This window comes from Drosophila arizonae, chromosome 4, assembly GCF_054131065.1.
Source record: "Drosophila arizonae isolate 15081-1271.41 chromosome 4, UAZ_ARI_1.0, whole genome shotgun sequence".
NCBI classification, from domain to species: Eukaryota; Metazoa; Arthropoda; class Insecta; order Diptera; family Drosophilidae; genus Drosophila; species Drosophila arizonae.
In genome coordinates this window covers 20428876-20446912 of record NC_142924.1, presented here as the reverse complement: position 1 = coordinate 20446912, position 18037 = coordinate 20428876, and the positions used below count along the sequence as shown (strand labels likewise).

The following is an 18037-nucleotide window of genomic DNA, read 5'->3' as shown; positions in this document are numbered from 1 at the left end:
TTGCTGTGACATGAGGCAAGCAAATCAAGAAACGAGAAAAAAATTCAAGCAAGCAAATCAAGCTGAACGAGCTTAATGTATGCATAGAATTTGTGGCGATTTGTTGGATAAGATCTAATGGTCATATGCGATGAGGAGAATAACGATCTTCTAGCAATAAGTTACAGAAGGAATGAAGAGACTTAAATAAATGATAAAATGACGAATGGAATATATAAAATGTGTTTAAAATTAAAAATATATAAATAATAAAAATATATAAAAACAGAATTATAGAAAAGTTATTATAAATCTAATATGGCGATACATTTTATAATTAAAAAATATCAACACAATTAATCTGTTTGCTGTGAGTCCTTAAATTAAATAACCCGAAATAGTAAGCAAGAATAAGGGTAATTCTTAATATCATGTGTCAGTTTCTTGTAAAACTATGTATACTTTTATAATTTTTATGTTCATCAGTCATTTAGAATTCAATCAGCATTTCCTCAACAATTTTACCATTAGCAACTTTATTAGGCTCATCCAATCCATTACGACTCTCAAGACTTACCATAAAATTTAGCAAATGTTTAAGCTTAGACTATAATACCTTGTGCTAAATGCCACTTTAATGATAATCACTTTTGTGATGTGGCAAACTGTAAATACCAAATGAATATGTAAGCACACACATACCCACACATTCATGCTTTATTCATTGTTTTTCTTTTTTCATTTTCCTTGCAGATCTTCAATCGATTCGACGGCTCTTGGAACATGATGCCAGCGGCTCGGTTTGCCCCTCGTGCCGCATTTCCTTCGATAAGGGCAAGCGACGGAAACTGATCGACACCTGCGGACACGAACGCTGCTATTCCTGTATGTTCCGCAACGATCAGTGCCCCATGTGCATGAACAGTTCGCTGAAAGGTGAGTGGTAGTAGTAGCCAGTGTCTGTCTCTGTCTCTTTCTTTGTCTCCGTCTCGTCGTATCTTATGGACATGCCATATAAGGCGGACAAATATGTGCAACAACAGCCGAACCCTCGACAGCTCTGACTGCAAGGTGTTGTGTCGAGTGTTTTTTTATGCTGTTGCTGCACTCTTATCTCGGAATTCGCCTTTTAAGAGTATATATGTTTTATTTTTTTTATGATATCCTTTCAATTTGTACACCAAATACTTGAAAACAAAAATTTAAGTGTAAACACTTTGAAAATTACAGCAATTATTAATTCCACAGAATTTAACATAGTCAGACATAAATTTTAATGGCTTTTAGCCTGATAAGAATAAGATAAATTATGGTTTATGTTGTGGCATATATAGTAATTGAAATAATATATGGTAACAGTATACCTTTTTTATTACACTTAACCTTCTTCAAAAATATTCGAAAAGAAATATTTATTTATTTAATAAATTTTGTGTTATTTTATGTATTCCCTAATCTTTCACTAAATATATTTTCAGTTCGATTTTGTGTTAATATATTTAAAAGAACTCCCTATCGAAATCCTAATATTAAAATGTAACAAATTTGTATATTTTAAGAAGGCCCTATGCAATTCTTATAAGATTACATTTACTATGTTGAAATTATTTTTAAATTATATAGGTCAATTTCATGACCAATGCAATTATTATGAACAGGAAAAGAAAGATATTCAGACAGGGCTATGTATATTACCTCTTACTTACATTACAATCCCAACCATTCCATTTTTAATGGGCTTTGACTAAAATAATATGCCAGCATATAATTTTTATGCAAGTCAAGAATCTACAGCATCTCTATACAAGACTAAAAAGTCAGTATGCTAAAAATATATTTAACTATTCATGCTATGGCTCAACATCTTTATTTAGCTGGGTTTCATTTTGTACTTGTCATGTATCGATGCTTCAGTTGATTGCCAAGTACTCATTCAGTCGACTACTCAAAGCCCTACAACTCGTTCGAACTGTATCACTTAATTAGCTATGCTAATAAGCTGTAGCCAGTTTGCTGCTTAGGGTTCGGTTAGCGCAGACACACGTTGTACACTACACCTACTAAATTCCCATTAACATAAATAAAGTGAAGACAACGACGTAGCTCTGCCAGCTCATAAATTCACACGGACACGAGAGTTTCCAATGGGCAGCTAGCCAATAAATTCAGCGACAAGTTGGGCACAGTGTGCACAGTGGGGCAGAGCATCAACTGAAAACGGGCATAACTTTCAATTTTTCATGGGCAGTGGAGCAACGGTATGTCGCGCTGTACTCGAGTACTTTCAGAAGTTAACCGACTGGCCCCATGTAAGCCTACTTTGCATGCCAAGTCACACACTCAGCACACACAGCGCACACAACACACACAGTTGGCATATGAATTGAACAACAAACGTTGCGACTGGGAATAACAAATGTAAATGTACTTCTGGTATAGGCATACATAATAACAATATACATATGTGTATATAAATAGGTATTATAAGCTGCTGCCGTACGGGGCCACTGTAGAGCGTGCGATCGATCAATCCTCTGATCAGGCAGGAGTACCTATAGATAGGTATTTATTTTGACACGCCTTATTTATTTCGATTTGCATACTATCAAGTGTCCAGTGATCACTTGCTATAGTCATAAATATAACTAGATCAGACTGATCTGTTATCGGTTTTATAAAATGAATCGACATTTATTCGTACTGCAATATTGCATCCGCAGTCTTGATCGTTGATCTCTACGTTTCATATAACATATACCACTTTACTTAATATTCTTTGCACACTTTTGAAGTCGTTAAATCGTTGATTCTTGGCTCGATTACAGACATCCATCTAACTGTAACTCTTTTTACCCCCCTAATATAGATGTTGATGGCGCCAATGCTCAGGGCTATGACACCGGCATCGGGGGCTCCACATCGACGATCGTCAGTCCGTTGGGCTCACCTCAGCCGCAGCTGAGATCACATGCGCAGCGGAATGCAGCTTTAGCACGTTATATGCAGGTGAGTGCGTACTTTGAGATGTAAAGATACAAAGATACAAATGTGTGAGTGGAGGCGCATTAGATGCGTGGCGATTGAGCATTTTGTCTGCGTGTCGACCCTAACGACTAGTTGATGACCGCGTCGAAGAAAGAGAATGATCCGAAGAAAGGCTGCGAGAGATCATTTTGTAACTGTCGAAACGACTTTTTGTTATTACTATCGTCGACCATTTCCGTTCATCTTTATATGCCGAGGCGCCTCTTTTATCTGCCAACTAAGTTTATCCGTTATGCCCTAACACATTTGTTCGACTCAGCAGCCGCCCCGCTCACAAAAACACAATTTTAGGCGCATTGTGGGCGAGGCATTGACTAAGCACCGTTAATTGATCATTGTGTGTTCGGAGCCCAGAAAGTGACATAAAAGAGCAATATTGAACCAGCCCATAAAAGACTTGATTGGCTTTTAATCGCGCCATAACCAAGTGTCAAACAATTTATTTCTCGATAATACAATATGATTATTACGATTCTGATTTGCATAAGCAAAGTCGAACATGTTTGGGTGGTCAGAAAGTTCTAATAAGACGAACATAAAAGAGTGTATGGCCTAGGGCGTGAACTAAATCAGTTGTGGTTTTATGACTGAATACCACATTAAATATATCTGTCCTATATACGTTGACATAATTATTGCTATCCACAAAAATATATAGGAAATAGTTTGCTAGGGCGTGAACTTGATCTAATGTTCTTTTATTACAGCAGCACAATTTTTTGAAAAAAATATATATAAGTATATAAAAGTGAAAATTTCTAGTTCTTTCTGTTATTAAATGTTTAATCAGTAAAATCTAAGTAACTCGCTTAGAATGTTAATCATATAGAATATAAAAAAAATATATTATAAACTTATTAAGAAATGTGTTTAAAAAAATCAATATGAAATACAAAGATGTGCTTTCTGACATAATTATAGACTGCTCAAACGATCTATTTAAAAGAGCTTTCAAAATACGCTTAAAGCGCAAATAAGAAAGTTTTCTCTACAAAAGTAGAAAGACAAAGACAAGAAGAAGATAAAGCTCTCACAAGCACTTGAAATTATTTGTAGCTTTCGCGGCAAAAGTAGCAGAAATCGTATTATTTTTTTTTTTAATAATTAGAAATCAATTTACACGTCGGATTTGAAATCATATTTTTTTTCTATTTATGAAAATAGCATATGTTGAATGTTGTAGTTGTTTTGGATTTTATTTTTGAAATTTTATTTGTTTTGCTGTCCTTTTGAGTGTCGGCTCAAAGTCTGGAGCTACTCGGTACGTCCAATTGCATGTCATGTCCAACATTTGGCACATTTTATGTTTGCTTATGCGAGCATTAACAGTCTTAAGTGAAATCCCATGTCACGTGTCAGCAGGCGAGCGAGCGGGTGAGCGTCCAAGCGGGCAACGAAACTGAAAATTGAAATCAATTGGGGAATCGCGGCAGTGAAATAAATATCCAAGTCGAGTGTTCATGTTCATAAATATGCTGCGAAAAGTAAAACAGTATTTGTTGTTGTTTTGTTTTTGGGCTGGCTTAGAAAGCAGAAGACACCGACGTAGCAACGTGCCGCCAGTTTGTCTTAGTCGAGGAGCTACCCGGGAGGGTGGAGTGGGCAGTGGGGGACCTGAAGATCTGTCAGTTCGTCCGGCTACGGCACTTGAGCCGACTGCGCGTCGACTTGAAGCAACTGCCTGCAATGCCTGACCCAATTTCCCGTCTTGGCAGCACCATCCAAGAGCCACCAGACCAAACCAAGCACCACCAGAGCCAGAGCCAGAGCCACAGCCACATCCACATCTTTGCAAAAGCCAACTGTCAGTTCAGCCATTTGACAGTCGCTTTTGCGATACACAAGCGCAGATATGAGATACGACCGAGAGCGTAATCGTATCTCTAGCTACCAGTCAAAGAGCCAGCCAGCCAGCCAGCCAGCCATGCAGCCTGCTTTGGCCTATCTGTATCTGTGCCGAGGATCTGCTGCTTGAACGTCTGGCGGCGCCCCACCAATTGAATCTTTTGCGCCGTTTTGGCGTATTTAAAGTGACATTCGCTGACAGTCAGCCCGCAAATCCCGATGCTCCTGTTGCCCATTTTGCGCGCTGACAATGGAGCCGAACTGCCAAGCTGAAAGCGAGACACTGCCGTTGAAATCAAATTAAATTAATTACACGAAAAGTGATTCGCTGTAATTGTATTGTAGATCCGGAGATCCGACGACCCTTAGATCCTAAGGTGCAGTTAACCTTTGGGCAATTACGAAACCCGTGAATGTGCCATGTACGATTGCACTTGCATTTCCGGAACATTGAAAAAGGGAAACTTTTGGAATCAATGAACTGCCTTTACATATGGGTTAAATTTACTTCTCTTAAAGTTGCAGCCTATTCAAACGTGTGTAAAGATCAATAAGCAATATTAAGGAAGAACACACAGACTTATATGAGTATTACAATCTAAGCATTTCTCTTACAGTTTCTATGCCATCAAAGGCCTTTGCAGGCGCCTTTTGAGCTGAACAATGGCAGCATCTGTTTGCCAGCTGTTTTATATAGTATATTATGAGAGTCTGGCCATAAAATAGCTAACACCTCGGCGATGCATGCACAACAAGTTGCAGAGAGAGAGAGAAAAAAATAAAGACGAAACTTTCCTTTCGAGTTGATTTGACTCGATTTGATTTGATTTGATGATGCGCCCGGAAAAAGTTGCTTATTGCCGCATCAATTGAATGGAATTGAATTGAGTTTATGGCTCTCTGACCATAAGTCTAACGGGTACCGACTCAATGAGTTATCATTGTCTTTGGCCAAGTAGAGCAGGCTGGCTGGCTGGCCGACTAGATCACTGGCTGGCTGGCAACTGGCTTTTCTCCTTATACGCGATATGGTTATACGGTTATATCGGAAGTGTGTCAGTGATTGGCTGAGCAGCTAACCAGCAAGCACTTTACATAACTTTAACTACGAGTATCTGCAGTGTATCTGCCGTCGATCTGCAGGTAGCTATCGGAGTCTAAACCAGAAGTCGTTTAAGCAATTACAACCAACAGCCGTGTGGACTGTGAATGGAGTTGTGGGGCGTGGCTTGGGGTCTGAGAACTGTCATTAGATTAAGTGGCAGCTCACTCTGGTGGTTATCCTCTGGCTAATTATCGTTTGGAAATCGTGTTATTAGCAAAAAGAAGAGAAAAATAAATATATGTATATATATATACATATATATATAGAAATAAACAGCAACTGTAACTCGAAGTTTGTGATTGACACGCGCAGGCGACAAATCAACTTGCAACTTGCAACGCGCAACGGCAGCCAAAATCTTGTCGTCGTCGTTGTTGTTGCTCTTGTTGTGTTTGATTCAAATTCAAATAGTTTGCATTAAAAATGCCATAAAAGTCGCTCACGAAACCATTTTGGCCACATTCGAAAGCAAAACTTAGCCGATTTTTATCGCGCATGCAATTTATTTTTGGTCTGTGCGCCGTCTAATTGTCAACAACAACAACAACAACATCATCAGCAGCAGCAGCAACAACAACAAATATGGCGTTAATTATCCCACAATTTCGATAGCATCACGTATCCATGATTAACACAAAAAAGCGCAATCAATCAAATGTATCTTTTACTCGCAGCTATGTGAAACATTGTAATTGGTATTTGAATGGCATTTGCCGCAGTTGTTTCTCGATATCGGAAGATTTATATTACCTATGCGATCTGCGACTTGTGACACCTGCACACGATCTCAGCCAGAGACGAATTGACACCTACTTTTTTTTTAGATATATGTCCACTAGCTGGCTGGCAGCCTGACTGGCCCACCGCTGGGCAATCAATCAATTGTAACTTCTCTGGACACTATATTAGCTAAGAGCATGTGAAGTCGCTGTCAGCTAAACTTTTTTCTAAGTTTTACTTTTATCAACCGAATTACAGTTTCCAATTGTAACTGAAAAGGAATTTTTGATTGAATGATTCCATCCTAGACTTAAAAACAATAAGCAATAATATAATAAAATAAAAAATAAAATAAAATAGCATCTAGGAAACAGATTTTACTTTTTTGTAATTTTGTGGCATGAAAAAAAAAAACTAAAATGAAATAATAAAATACATTTTCATATAATATCACGAAATCATTCAAAAAAAGTTCGTTAAATATAGCTTTATTTTCAATTACGTTTATTTTCAATTCAAAAACAAATTTGTATCCATGATAGCAAAAACCAAACGTTTGTTCAATATATTCTTTATATTTATTCTTATATATATATATTACTTTTATCGGTATTTGCATATTTAATATCTTGCTAAATTTATATTTGCTAAAATTATATATATCTTCATGATATATTTTCCATAGCAACTCCAATCAACAACAGATGACCCTGAGATGCCACAGCATTAGCTTCATTTTATCATCAGTTGTACTCCATTTCCATTTAGCATCGGGCTTCACTTTCACTTAATCAGCCATTCACTTCGCAGCAATAACAATAAGTGCAATCAAGCCACAAATACGACCAATTTAGCTTTAATCAATCAAATCATATATTGCACTGTCGACCGATCAATGGACACAAATGCCAACACTTTGAGAAATCAGAGAAAAAATGATAAAGTTCATGTTGAATTCGCGCGCGATTTGCGGGCGACAAAAACAGCGCGAGCATTTGGCAGCGCCACCTGCCGGTCGGTATGTGTGGCCCCTTTAATTAACACGACAAGGCGCAATTTATCAATTTTTATCGATAGATAGAACCACACAACAAACAATACAATAAACCTCGACTAAACCACTCGCTAATTAGTTACAGTGATCGCCGGACAGTTGCGACCAGACCAATTGCGAATGGATAACCCCGTTGGCCAATTGGCAATGGAGTCTAATGCCCTGTCGTGCCCCAGTACCCGGCGTTGCCCGCATCGCACGGCTACTAATTGCCAGCTGCGAGTTGTTTATGCTGGCCACAAGATACATTTTTTGTTATTTTGCATAAATTCGCATGCACTATGCAAATGAACAGTGTCCGCTGTAAGTTTCTCTACCTCCCTCCCCCAATCTGTGTACCCGTTCTCAGCCTTGTCAATTGTTGTGCAGCTCGCTGTGGGCCGCTAATAAACGTAAATTGTGGAAAATTGTTTATTAAGTAGCGCAAAATATGTTCGCCTGCCGCATTGCCTGACATTTATAGCTGGTTTAAGTCTGGCCAAATCGTTATAAAGGGGCTAACTAAATAATCTAACTTGCTCAACATTTATAACAATCATTTGCCAAGTACTTGGCATTTATCCAATTATTTTCTAGGTACTTGGTGTATATCTAGTTTGAAATAGTTTTCTAAGCTCTGTTACACCTGGCGTATGCTTGATATTTTTTGGATTCGGCTTGGACTTTACATACAAGGAATATGCTTGGAGATCAGTTATCAGGCTAACTGCCCCCACTTCATTTATATCCATTGCAAAATGCTTATCTGCAACAATTTTAAATACGTTTTTCAATTTATGCCAAATAATTATTTATTAATGAAAACGGAAAATAATCAAACACACCCACCTCAAATTGGCTTTAATTAACTCCGGCTTTACTCAAAATTAATAAACTCAGTTCTTTTTTTCTCAATTTTGTTGGCCCGCATGTGAGCTTAAAACAAATTACGCGGCTTATCTGAGCTGGCCCAAATTTCAATTTGCCAGCGAGTAAATTAAAGCCTTTGCCATGCCAATGCAATTAAAGATAAAAACAAAAGCCACCAACGAACCACTCAAAGAGACCAGACACAGTCAAAAGCCTGCCTGTACAGTGAACACAACATCAAAAAGAAAGTTGAGCTGCAACAATCGGGTCAAAGGACCGAGAGACAAGCAAATGACATCAGGGCAGCATCCACATGTCAGCATTTGCCATGCGCTTTATCATAAATATAAGATACATGTATATAAATGTGTATATAAAGAGCTGTATGTATATATATAAAATATAAATCATTTGGTCGCCACAGTGGGGCGACACACCCACCAAAATAAAAGCAGGCACGAGTTTTGACTGAAATTAATTTGCCTGCCCTGAAAGATGGATGAGGCCAACCTGCCCAAGCCTGGCCAGACTGGCGAAAGGTGTCTTTCGCTGGGCCCCTCAGGTGCTCCGTCGCTCAGTCGCAGTCGCGCAGAGGAAGTGCAAAAAGGCATAAAACATGCTGACACCTTTAGATAAAAGTACGCGATAACATTAGGGGCTCTACACATTAAACAACAACAACGAAACCAGACTCATATATTATGTAGAGTGAATTCTTAGACATGAAGAGAGAAACTCTTAAAACAAAAAACTATCAAGGATAAGTTAATTAATGGAGGAATACTTGTAAATAAATATAAATATAGGTTCTTTTAACTGCAACAGAACTAAAGAAAAGAAGGAAATCATCTCGTCTCTATCGATTATGATATATTATGTATAAATATCAGGTTTTATATAAATTCTATATTATATATTTTAATATAATATAGTTTTAGGCTCTTGGTATAGATATACTAGAAGTATATATGCCATATTTTAAAATTACACTAAATATTATTAGGCCGGGTACACCTAAGCCTCCATTATTGCCCTTTATGCTCTTACAGCATCAAGAGTTCAACCCAAATACAATTAGCAGCTGTCAACAAGTTTGGCCCTTTGGCACCCACGATATTCACCTAGTTTAATTAATTTGTAGCCCGTTTAACGCGTGCTCATTAAAAATCAACGAAATATTTTCGGGTTGATTGATTGAGAAAACAAAAAAAGATGCCGACAAAACAGAGTTAATTGTTTATCACCAGCAACAATAACAACGACAACAGTCAAAAGAAAAATCAAAGAAATTTTTTAAAGCCCCTCCGCTTGATCATCAAGCAGTGCCAAGTGATGATCCCCGCACTTCCCTCGAATGGGTTTTTATCGCCGCTGAAGTTTGTTAGTGGAGGCTTTCACTTTTTAGGCCCAGTTGAAGTAAACAAAGTTTCTGTTTTTTTCGTTAAGCAAAGGTTTCGCATTTTGTTCATTAACAATTTTCATTGTTGTTTGGTTTTTGTGACGTAATTTGGTTTAATGATAGGGCAGTGGCCTATGCAAGAAATTCTTGAATGTGAAAAGGTTTCGAACTCAAGAGCAAAGTACTAGCAAATCACCCTCTAAATCAACTTGAAACATTTAAGTCAAGCGCACTTTTTACAGCTTCACGCTATAGAGAGAATCTTTGGAAACATTTAGAACAATGAGAACAGCGAATGGCGAACTTTGTTTTCTAACCATGACCATAAGTCAATTGTAAAACTCTCACCAGCAATTGCAGTTCAGTGGATTAGTTATGCTTTAAGCTCGGCTCAAGTGGTTGAGTGCGGTCAATGGGGCTTCGAGCATGGTGCACTCATATATAGTTATGACTGTACGCTTTGGTAAATTTTGGCATGCCAGGCACGTTTTATACTCACAGAGCATACAGTCACACACACACACACACACACACATAGGTGCACACACCTGATGAGATGCAGAGTGCAGAAAAGAAACCCAACAGGGTCATAAATGCACTGGCATTAGAAAGCTGCCAATGGGGAATGGGGATCTGGGTACGGGCAATCGGGAATGGGCGATGGTCAGTGCAATGGATTTTATGCCCAGCTTGTTCTCGTTACGTGCATGCGAGCACTAAAAGTGCGATCTCGCAGCGAGCTGGGAGTTTCAATAATTCAGCATAAGCTGCGCTGCTCTGTGCTGTCTATAAGAAATGCATTTCACTTTCTTGGAAATCAATAACGCTGCCCAATCTGTGCCGCTTCAGGCATGGCCACTTCACACACTCTCACGATCCAATCAAACGGAAAATGTTTTACAAGCACAAGCGATCCACCACAACTGACTCGATGACCGACTTGGCCCAAAGCCCACTTAAACTTAATTAAACAGACAGCCGCAGCGAACAACAATTGTCGAAATAACCCAATGAAATCTGTTGATTAACGAAAAGTGTTAAAAGCAACACGTTCGATACAAACAGTTGGAAGAGATGCTTCAGCTGCAGCATTTGTTATGGAATTATGTGAGTTATAGCGGGAGCAATACATAAAGCTTTTTCCCCTTGCGCTAGTATTAGTGTGCTTTTGAAAGCTGCCCCACATAGCAGCACAATCTATCTATCAGGCTCAGCTCCGTGTCTCCCGAATGTGTGTCAAAGCTCAGGATTGTCTAGGATTAACCAGTTGATCTTACGTTAATTGATTGCGATTGGATTGTTCGCTTTCCAAAAGCACAACAAAAATAAGTGAATATACGAATAACAACTTAATTTCACTTGGTTAGCAAATGCATTTTTAGCATGCAGAGTCGAACACATTTTTCTCACCCATTTCACCTGGTGAGGCCTGAACCTGTTCATCTCTCTCCCGCCTCGTATCTGCTTTGCATGCTTGTATCATCTAGGCATTTATCTGGGATGTCTTGTTTATCTGTTTTATCTGCTTTGTGGGGCTTTTCGGCGTTTGGCATGCGAGACGCTTCCTCAAATATAAATCGCACGGCATTTGCATGTGGAGAAACAATTTCTCAGGCCTCGCTGTTGGCTGCTTGTTGGCTTTAACGCTTAGGAGGCCGCCTTTGATATATGCCACATGACGATGGTCATAATATTTTTGCGCAATTCGGTTGTCGTCGGACAGCTTTTTTCCCAAACTCAATTTATCGATCGTTGAATTAATGCATTATTTTTATTTTTATTTTTATTTTTTGTAATTTTCAATTTTTGTTTGTTGACTTTTGGGTCTAACCAAAACGCGATTCGGCCATGTTTTATGCCCCACTGCGCAGATTTCTTGTCCAATCGATCAGGCAATTGATTCATTTCTCGTGTTCGCAGCCAACACACAAAATCCACAGCCTGGGCAATTAATTATGAATATAAACGTACTCAGCTCTATTAAAAGCTCATATTTTCCCACTGTTTTCGCCTCTTATCGCAGTTGGCACTCGGCAGTTGGAAGTTGGCAGTTGGCAGTTAGCAGTTGAAATGCAGCTAGCAGCAAGTTTATCAGCGAGTGCAGTGACTGCGCTTTGATTTACACTTTGCTTATTTGCCTAACTGATTAATCTTTCGAGTCGCTTTTACCTACGCTATGCATGTAGGCTGCTCTATTGTTTATCATTTCATTAGTGGTTTTTTTCCATCTGCTTTATGCCCTGTTTGGTATTCCAACGTTTGTTGTCTGAGTCGAATGAATCAGTTCTTATGCAATTTATCTATGTGGTGTGACGAATGTCTTCCGATAAACGTAAACTCATCCTGGATGTCATCCCAGTTCAGGGTAAGAGAGAGAGAGGATGAGAGAGATATTGGAAGAAAAATAGACCAGAAGAGACAGCGAAAGGAAGAAAGAAAAACTGGAAAGTAATTATATATGAGGAGAGGGAGGCAAGAAGAGAAATCGACATTAATGAAGGGAGACAGGAAGATAAAAAGGCAAGAACGAATAAAGAGAGACAGGAAGAGTAAAAGAAGTAGAAGGAGTGACAGAGAGAGAGAGAGAGAGAGAGAGAGAGAGAGAGAGAGGGAGAGAGAGTAAATGCAAGCGTAATTATAGCCGAAGAAATACAACTTTGAATAAAAACTAATAAAAGAAAAATCATTATAATATATGTAATATGATAAATTATGATATATATGAAGTAAAATACACTACATTATAAAAACCACATACACACACACTTTGCAAACGGGTGGAAAATAGAGACAAAAAGTAAATCATCAGCATGTTATTACAGAGCATTATTAATAGACAGAGAAGGAAAGAGACAACAAAATATGTATATGTGTACCGCAAAGAAAGGCGTCATTCAAGTAAGATAAAGCAAATGGCAATTAGGCAGGAGAAATGAGTAGAGAGAAACTGTAATTACAAGCAAGCCTAACTAAAAGACTAAGTGAAAGAGAAAAAAAAAACATGTTGCATTCCCATGGAAGCAATCTTCGCGTTGAAGCAGGTGTCATAATAACATAAAATGAAATACATCTCAGTTGGGAATGTTTAGGATATGTTAAACAGTGCCTCCCGCTGTTATATGTACATATATATAACAGGTAGAGTATGTAAAACTGTTTTTATTGCTTATTATATAAATGTTTGAATTAACTTTGAATACGAATATCAGATGAATCGAATGCGGTCATTAGCATTCATTATTCCTCGTCGCAAGCAAACAAAGTCATTTAAACTGCCTGCTTGGTGATATCTATAGCTATCGGCTGCAATTTATACATATATGTACATATATGTATATATAAATTTATTGATCTACTCTAACATAGTGCAAGTGGGCCAAGCCCAAGTCCATCAACTAGAGTAAGCTCGATTTCAAGCACCTGAATCTAAGCCAAGCCACTAGCATTGATATGGCCACAATTCTGCCTTGATTACGATACTCACAACAACAACAAAAAAGACTAAAGCAGAAAATAACAAAAACCGAAAAATATGTTTTAATAATGTTCGCTCCAAATGATTTGGCAATCGAAATTTGATACAACGAGCGAGTCGAGTCGAGTGCATAAATTACCAAGCTAAACGCAAGTAATTCTCATAAAAAACAAATGCACAGAATGCACGAGTGCGATTACGAGCCGGGGCAGTGGCGCGTCAATGGGTGCTCGGATTGCAAGCGCCCCTCTAATGTGGGCCCCCTTTGGCTGGCCCAAGACGCGCTCAAAACGCGGCCAACACACAATGACAACAAAATGTGCAAATGGCGGCAGCCCAAAAAGCCAAACGGGGTGCCAAAACTTGAGAGGCGAGGGCGGAAGCAGCGGGTGTTGGGCAATGCGAATGCGACGATTTTCCATTAAATGCAAATGCGCGAAAAACAGTGGGCGGCATGCGCGATTTGCTAGCGACTATAAACGCGCGTGCGCGTGCATTTTGCCAATGATGCCCATTTGAACAGGTTTTTCATTTGTTCAATTTAGAAGAGCTTTGCTGGCTGGCGTGAACAGCTTATGCGCCCATTAAATATCAATTATTTTTGAGTTATGTTTTGTTGGTTGTCTGAAGGATCCAGCTGGACGGCACAAAGTTTTTGCACGGTTTTCAGAGTCTTTTGTTGCACATTTCGGCGCGTTTTGGCTCCGCAACTATTTTTATGACATTTAAACAATTATTTTCGAACGCTGCCACACAGTTGCTCAAATAGCATTTTGTGCTGCTGCAGTGGCCAAGCCCAAACGCGCAGTCAAATGGCGGCCAAGTCGTTGCCTCGGCTGGTGTCAACATGTCTCAGACCGGCAGGCACCAATTGTAGGAGCTGTTGTTGGTGTCGTTGTTGTTGTTGTTGTTGGTGGTGTTCTTGCAACGCCCCGCGGCGTAACATGCGAGCTGCTTATATACCCTAATCGAGGGTATATAGGCTATGTCAACTAACATACATTGCCACAAGTTTCTCTTATAGAGCATATGTCTTCATTGCCTCGAGCATATTGCCGCTTTTTCTCTCATTATAATGCATTACATTTGTATAGCAACATTTCACTCCATACACTCGCAAGAGTATTTGTTCTGCGACTAACCAGAAGTATTTTCAGTTCTGTTTGATCATTTTTAGCATTTTGATTTCATATTTTGCAGCCGCCTAAAAACTTGCCAAAAAATGATTATGAACCTGTTGCTGTTGTTGTTGTTGTTGTTGTTGCTGCTGCGGTTGTTTGGGGCTGCTTGTCGCTGGCAGCTCGTTGTCTGGCTTGTCTGAAAATCGAATTCTTGAATGAACCATTAATCTTATGGCCAGCTCTGGTTGCTCCGGCTGCAGTCGCACCCCGGGCCGATCATTAAATGGCTGCAGTAATTGCACTGCGGCTGCAGCTTCAGGTTTTGCCCCTGTTTCCACTACATTTAATGCCCGTTCACAAAGTGATAAAAAGTATATTGGCATTGTGAATATTCGGCTGTTAGCTCGTTACAATTATAGAAGGGAAAAACGATTTCATATCGTTTTTATAAGTGGCATCAATTCATTAATATTAATTAATTAATTTAGACTATATTTTGAATAAATTAGTATTTGTATCAATAATTTCAAAATATATGAAAAAAATAATAAAAATTCTATTCTCTATGAGTTTTATGAAAATTGGATAGATTCGGCAATCAATCTTCTTAAAACAATAAAAATTGTTGTCCGACCTTTAGAGAGTCTAACATTTTGAATGCACATTAAATTTTTCAATTTAAATTGTTTATTAAATTTTTCAATTTAGTTTTCACTTCTATTTCAGCGCTTGATATTTACAATATTATATATATTTCCAATCCCTCTTTGGGTGCGCCAAATCGGAAACGAAAAAAAAGCTTTGTCTTATTTTTTCAAATTACGTCGCCCAGTTGGCATTACACCTGTGCCTTAACGTGCCAAAAGCTTGGGGGCTTCAAGCCCGAATTGGTTCTGCCCGGCATTTTGTGTGAAAGGTTGCCGCAGTTTGTCTTTGTCTTAAGGTTAAGCTGCGAAGGGGGAGACTCTGGGGCACCACAATGGGCGCAGCTTACAGCTTGTTAAATCATTTGACAATTTATTAAGTTTTGAATGGGAATTGGCCTCGGGACTAACAAGAAAACGAAACCATTTTTGATGAATGCAAAAGTATTCGGAATATTTAAATGGATATAAATAAAGGAAGGCAAACCAACTAATGAGTAAAAAGAGAAGAGGACCGCTTGAATCTAAATTGAGTGGAAATGATATTAGTTTTATAATATTAATTTAATTCATGTCGTTGTAATTCGCCAGTTCAATGATCCGTTGATCCCCGACTAATGCAGATCTCTGGGTTGTGCAGCGCATTCCAACACCTCTCACTTAGTGCGCGGAGCATACGCGTTTTATGATGATAATACAATCTACCAACGGCGGCCGACTGTGCGCTGTAGAAAAGTGAAAATCACTTTTTAAAGCGCTGCTGGACAAGACATAGAAATTTCAATTTCCAATGCGCTGGCCAGGCATAATTTGTTAATTAATTTTCAAGCAACAACTTAATCAAAATGATGTGGCCAATTAAAAAGCCACCGCGGGGATGCCAACGATAAGACGCGAGAGCTATAGAGTGCGAGCGATAGAGCGAGAGAGTGAGAGCCTGGTGGGGGACTAGAGTGTGAAAGAGGAAAAGCAACAGGTCGAACAGTTTGAACTAGTTTAAAGAAAGGCTTTCTTCACAGCGCTCCACTGTGCTCGACTGTGCTCCACTGTGGACTGCGCTGTCTGACGTGGAACGAATTGCCGCCAATCGAATCGAAGCGGAACTTAATTACTCCCGAGTGCGGATCGATAGGTCAGATTTCTGGCGGGGCAGCTCGGCAAAGGCGTGGACTGTCAGCTCAATCAAAGTTTGCTCAGAGTTTGCGCAGCATCACGATGCAGACAAAAACAGGTAGACAGATGGTACGACAGGATGGCTAGAGGGGTAGACAGTTAGCCAGTGGGTAGACTGCATGATTCTGCCGCATCCGCAGCGGAAGTGGGCAAAGACGACAAGTTATTCCAGCATCCGTGGGAGTTGACAACATGCAGCATCCTTAATGCTACGTCTGCGCAAAGAGAACGGTTTGCATCTACTTAGTATGTAGTAGTTCAGGTTTCGTATTCTTTTTGCACTCAGCAAAAGTCGAGATTCTGTTTAGAGTCTGTTGTTAATCTGATCAGACTCGGCTCGCACATCTTCGCAACTTTCAATTAAATTCTAACCCAAAGGCCTTCAAATTTATGCTCGCCGAGACTGTGTCTTCACCTGGCCTGTCAATTAAAGTACCCCGTGCCGAAACCAAGCAATCTCAACTTATTATCCCACACAATGCAAAGGCAGCCAGGAACGGGTTCTGGTCACGTTTTGGTCCAGCTCAGCCTACCCAAAGAGTAAAAAAATACGAAATCAAAACAAAAAACAAAAAAATGAATACAAAACCAACGCAGACACAAAATGATTTGCGGTTCATTAAGACGCGAAGCCCCAGACAGACAGCGGACAGAGGACTGGGGACAGAGGACAGTGGACTGTAGACCGTGTCTACGATGACTAAGGCACTGGCTGGCGGAACGGTCACTAAATACACTTGACAGTTGCTGCATTTGAGTGAAATGGACTTTTGGCTGGTGTCCGGCCAACGCAGACGTTGCTCGATAAGGCGTAGACTGGACACATTTGCCTGGAGCTCACGATTAACGCCAACAGCTCCTCCAGCTAATCGGACAGATCGCAACAAGCCTTAATGTGGACGGACAAGACACACACAAACACACACACACACAAACAGTTCACTGTCTGGGCAGACACAATTAATATGATGTTCATAATGACGTTGATGATGTTGTTGCTGATAATGATGATGATGTTCACATATCCACATAGACAGACTGCAACAAGTGGGCTCTGCAAGTAGGAAGTCGAACAAGCAATGTCAGCTGTGTAGGCTGAGCGGCCAGAAAGAAGATGAGCGTAACATGATCTAAGGACTAGATCAACGCAACAAATGTGGGCTGAGACAGGTAGGATCAGGTTGGATTAGCTAACTCTTTGGTACAGTAGAGCACTGATGGAGCTGCCAAGAGAAAGCCAATTGGCAAAATGAGGGAACTTTAAGGCAGTGAGGACTGATCAATCAAGCCAGTTGTGCTCTGATTTTTGGTTTCGAAGTTCGAATATATCTAATAAGTTTACTTATAAGTTGGCTAGCGAGTATCCCTCGTCTTTTTAGCTCTGGATAATGCTACGCTTTCATGCTCTCGTCATCTGATCCATTCCACTCTCAAACACATATGACTAATCAATGTGCAACGCCTTTCTATTCAGCGCATTCTGTTTGGGCCTGGCCCGGCCTGTGCTGGCTTAGCTTGGCTTTGACTCAGGCTGACCCAAACGTTTGAGGCATGTTTCATATTCGGTAACTTTCATCATTGATAAGGCCGAACATACACCATGCAGCAACTAGTTATAGACTTCGACA

The 18037-nt window shown here is 39.6% G+C and overlaps 1 protein-coding gene across 12 annotated transcripts in view; it reads left to right on the top strand.

The window, feature by feature from the left end:
• The window catches only part of rols (zinc-RING finger and ankyrin repeat domain-containing protein rolling pebbles), a 68047-nt gene that overhangs the window by 44504 nt on the left and 5506 nt on the right, over positions 1-18037 (top strand). For all 12 annotated transcript variants that reach the window (XM_018005520.2, XM_089466383.1, XM_018005523.2 and 9 more), the window contains 2 exons: positions 733-915; positions 2846-2985. In XM_018005520.2, coding sequence (XP_017861009.1) covers positions 733-915; positions 2846-2985 — 323 coding nt within the window. The remainder of the gene's footprint in view (positions 1-732; positions 916-2845; positions 2986-18037) is intronic.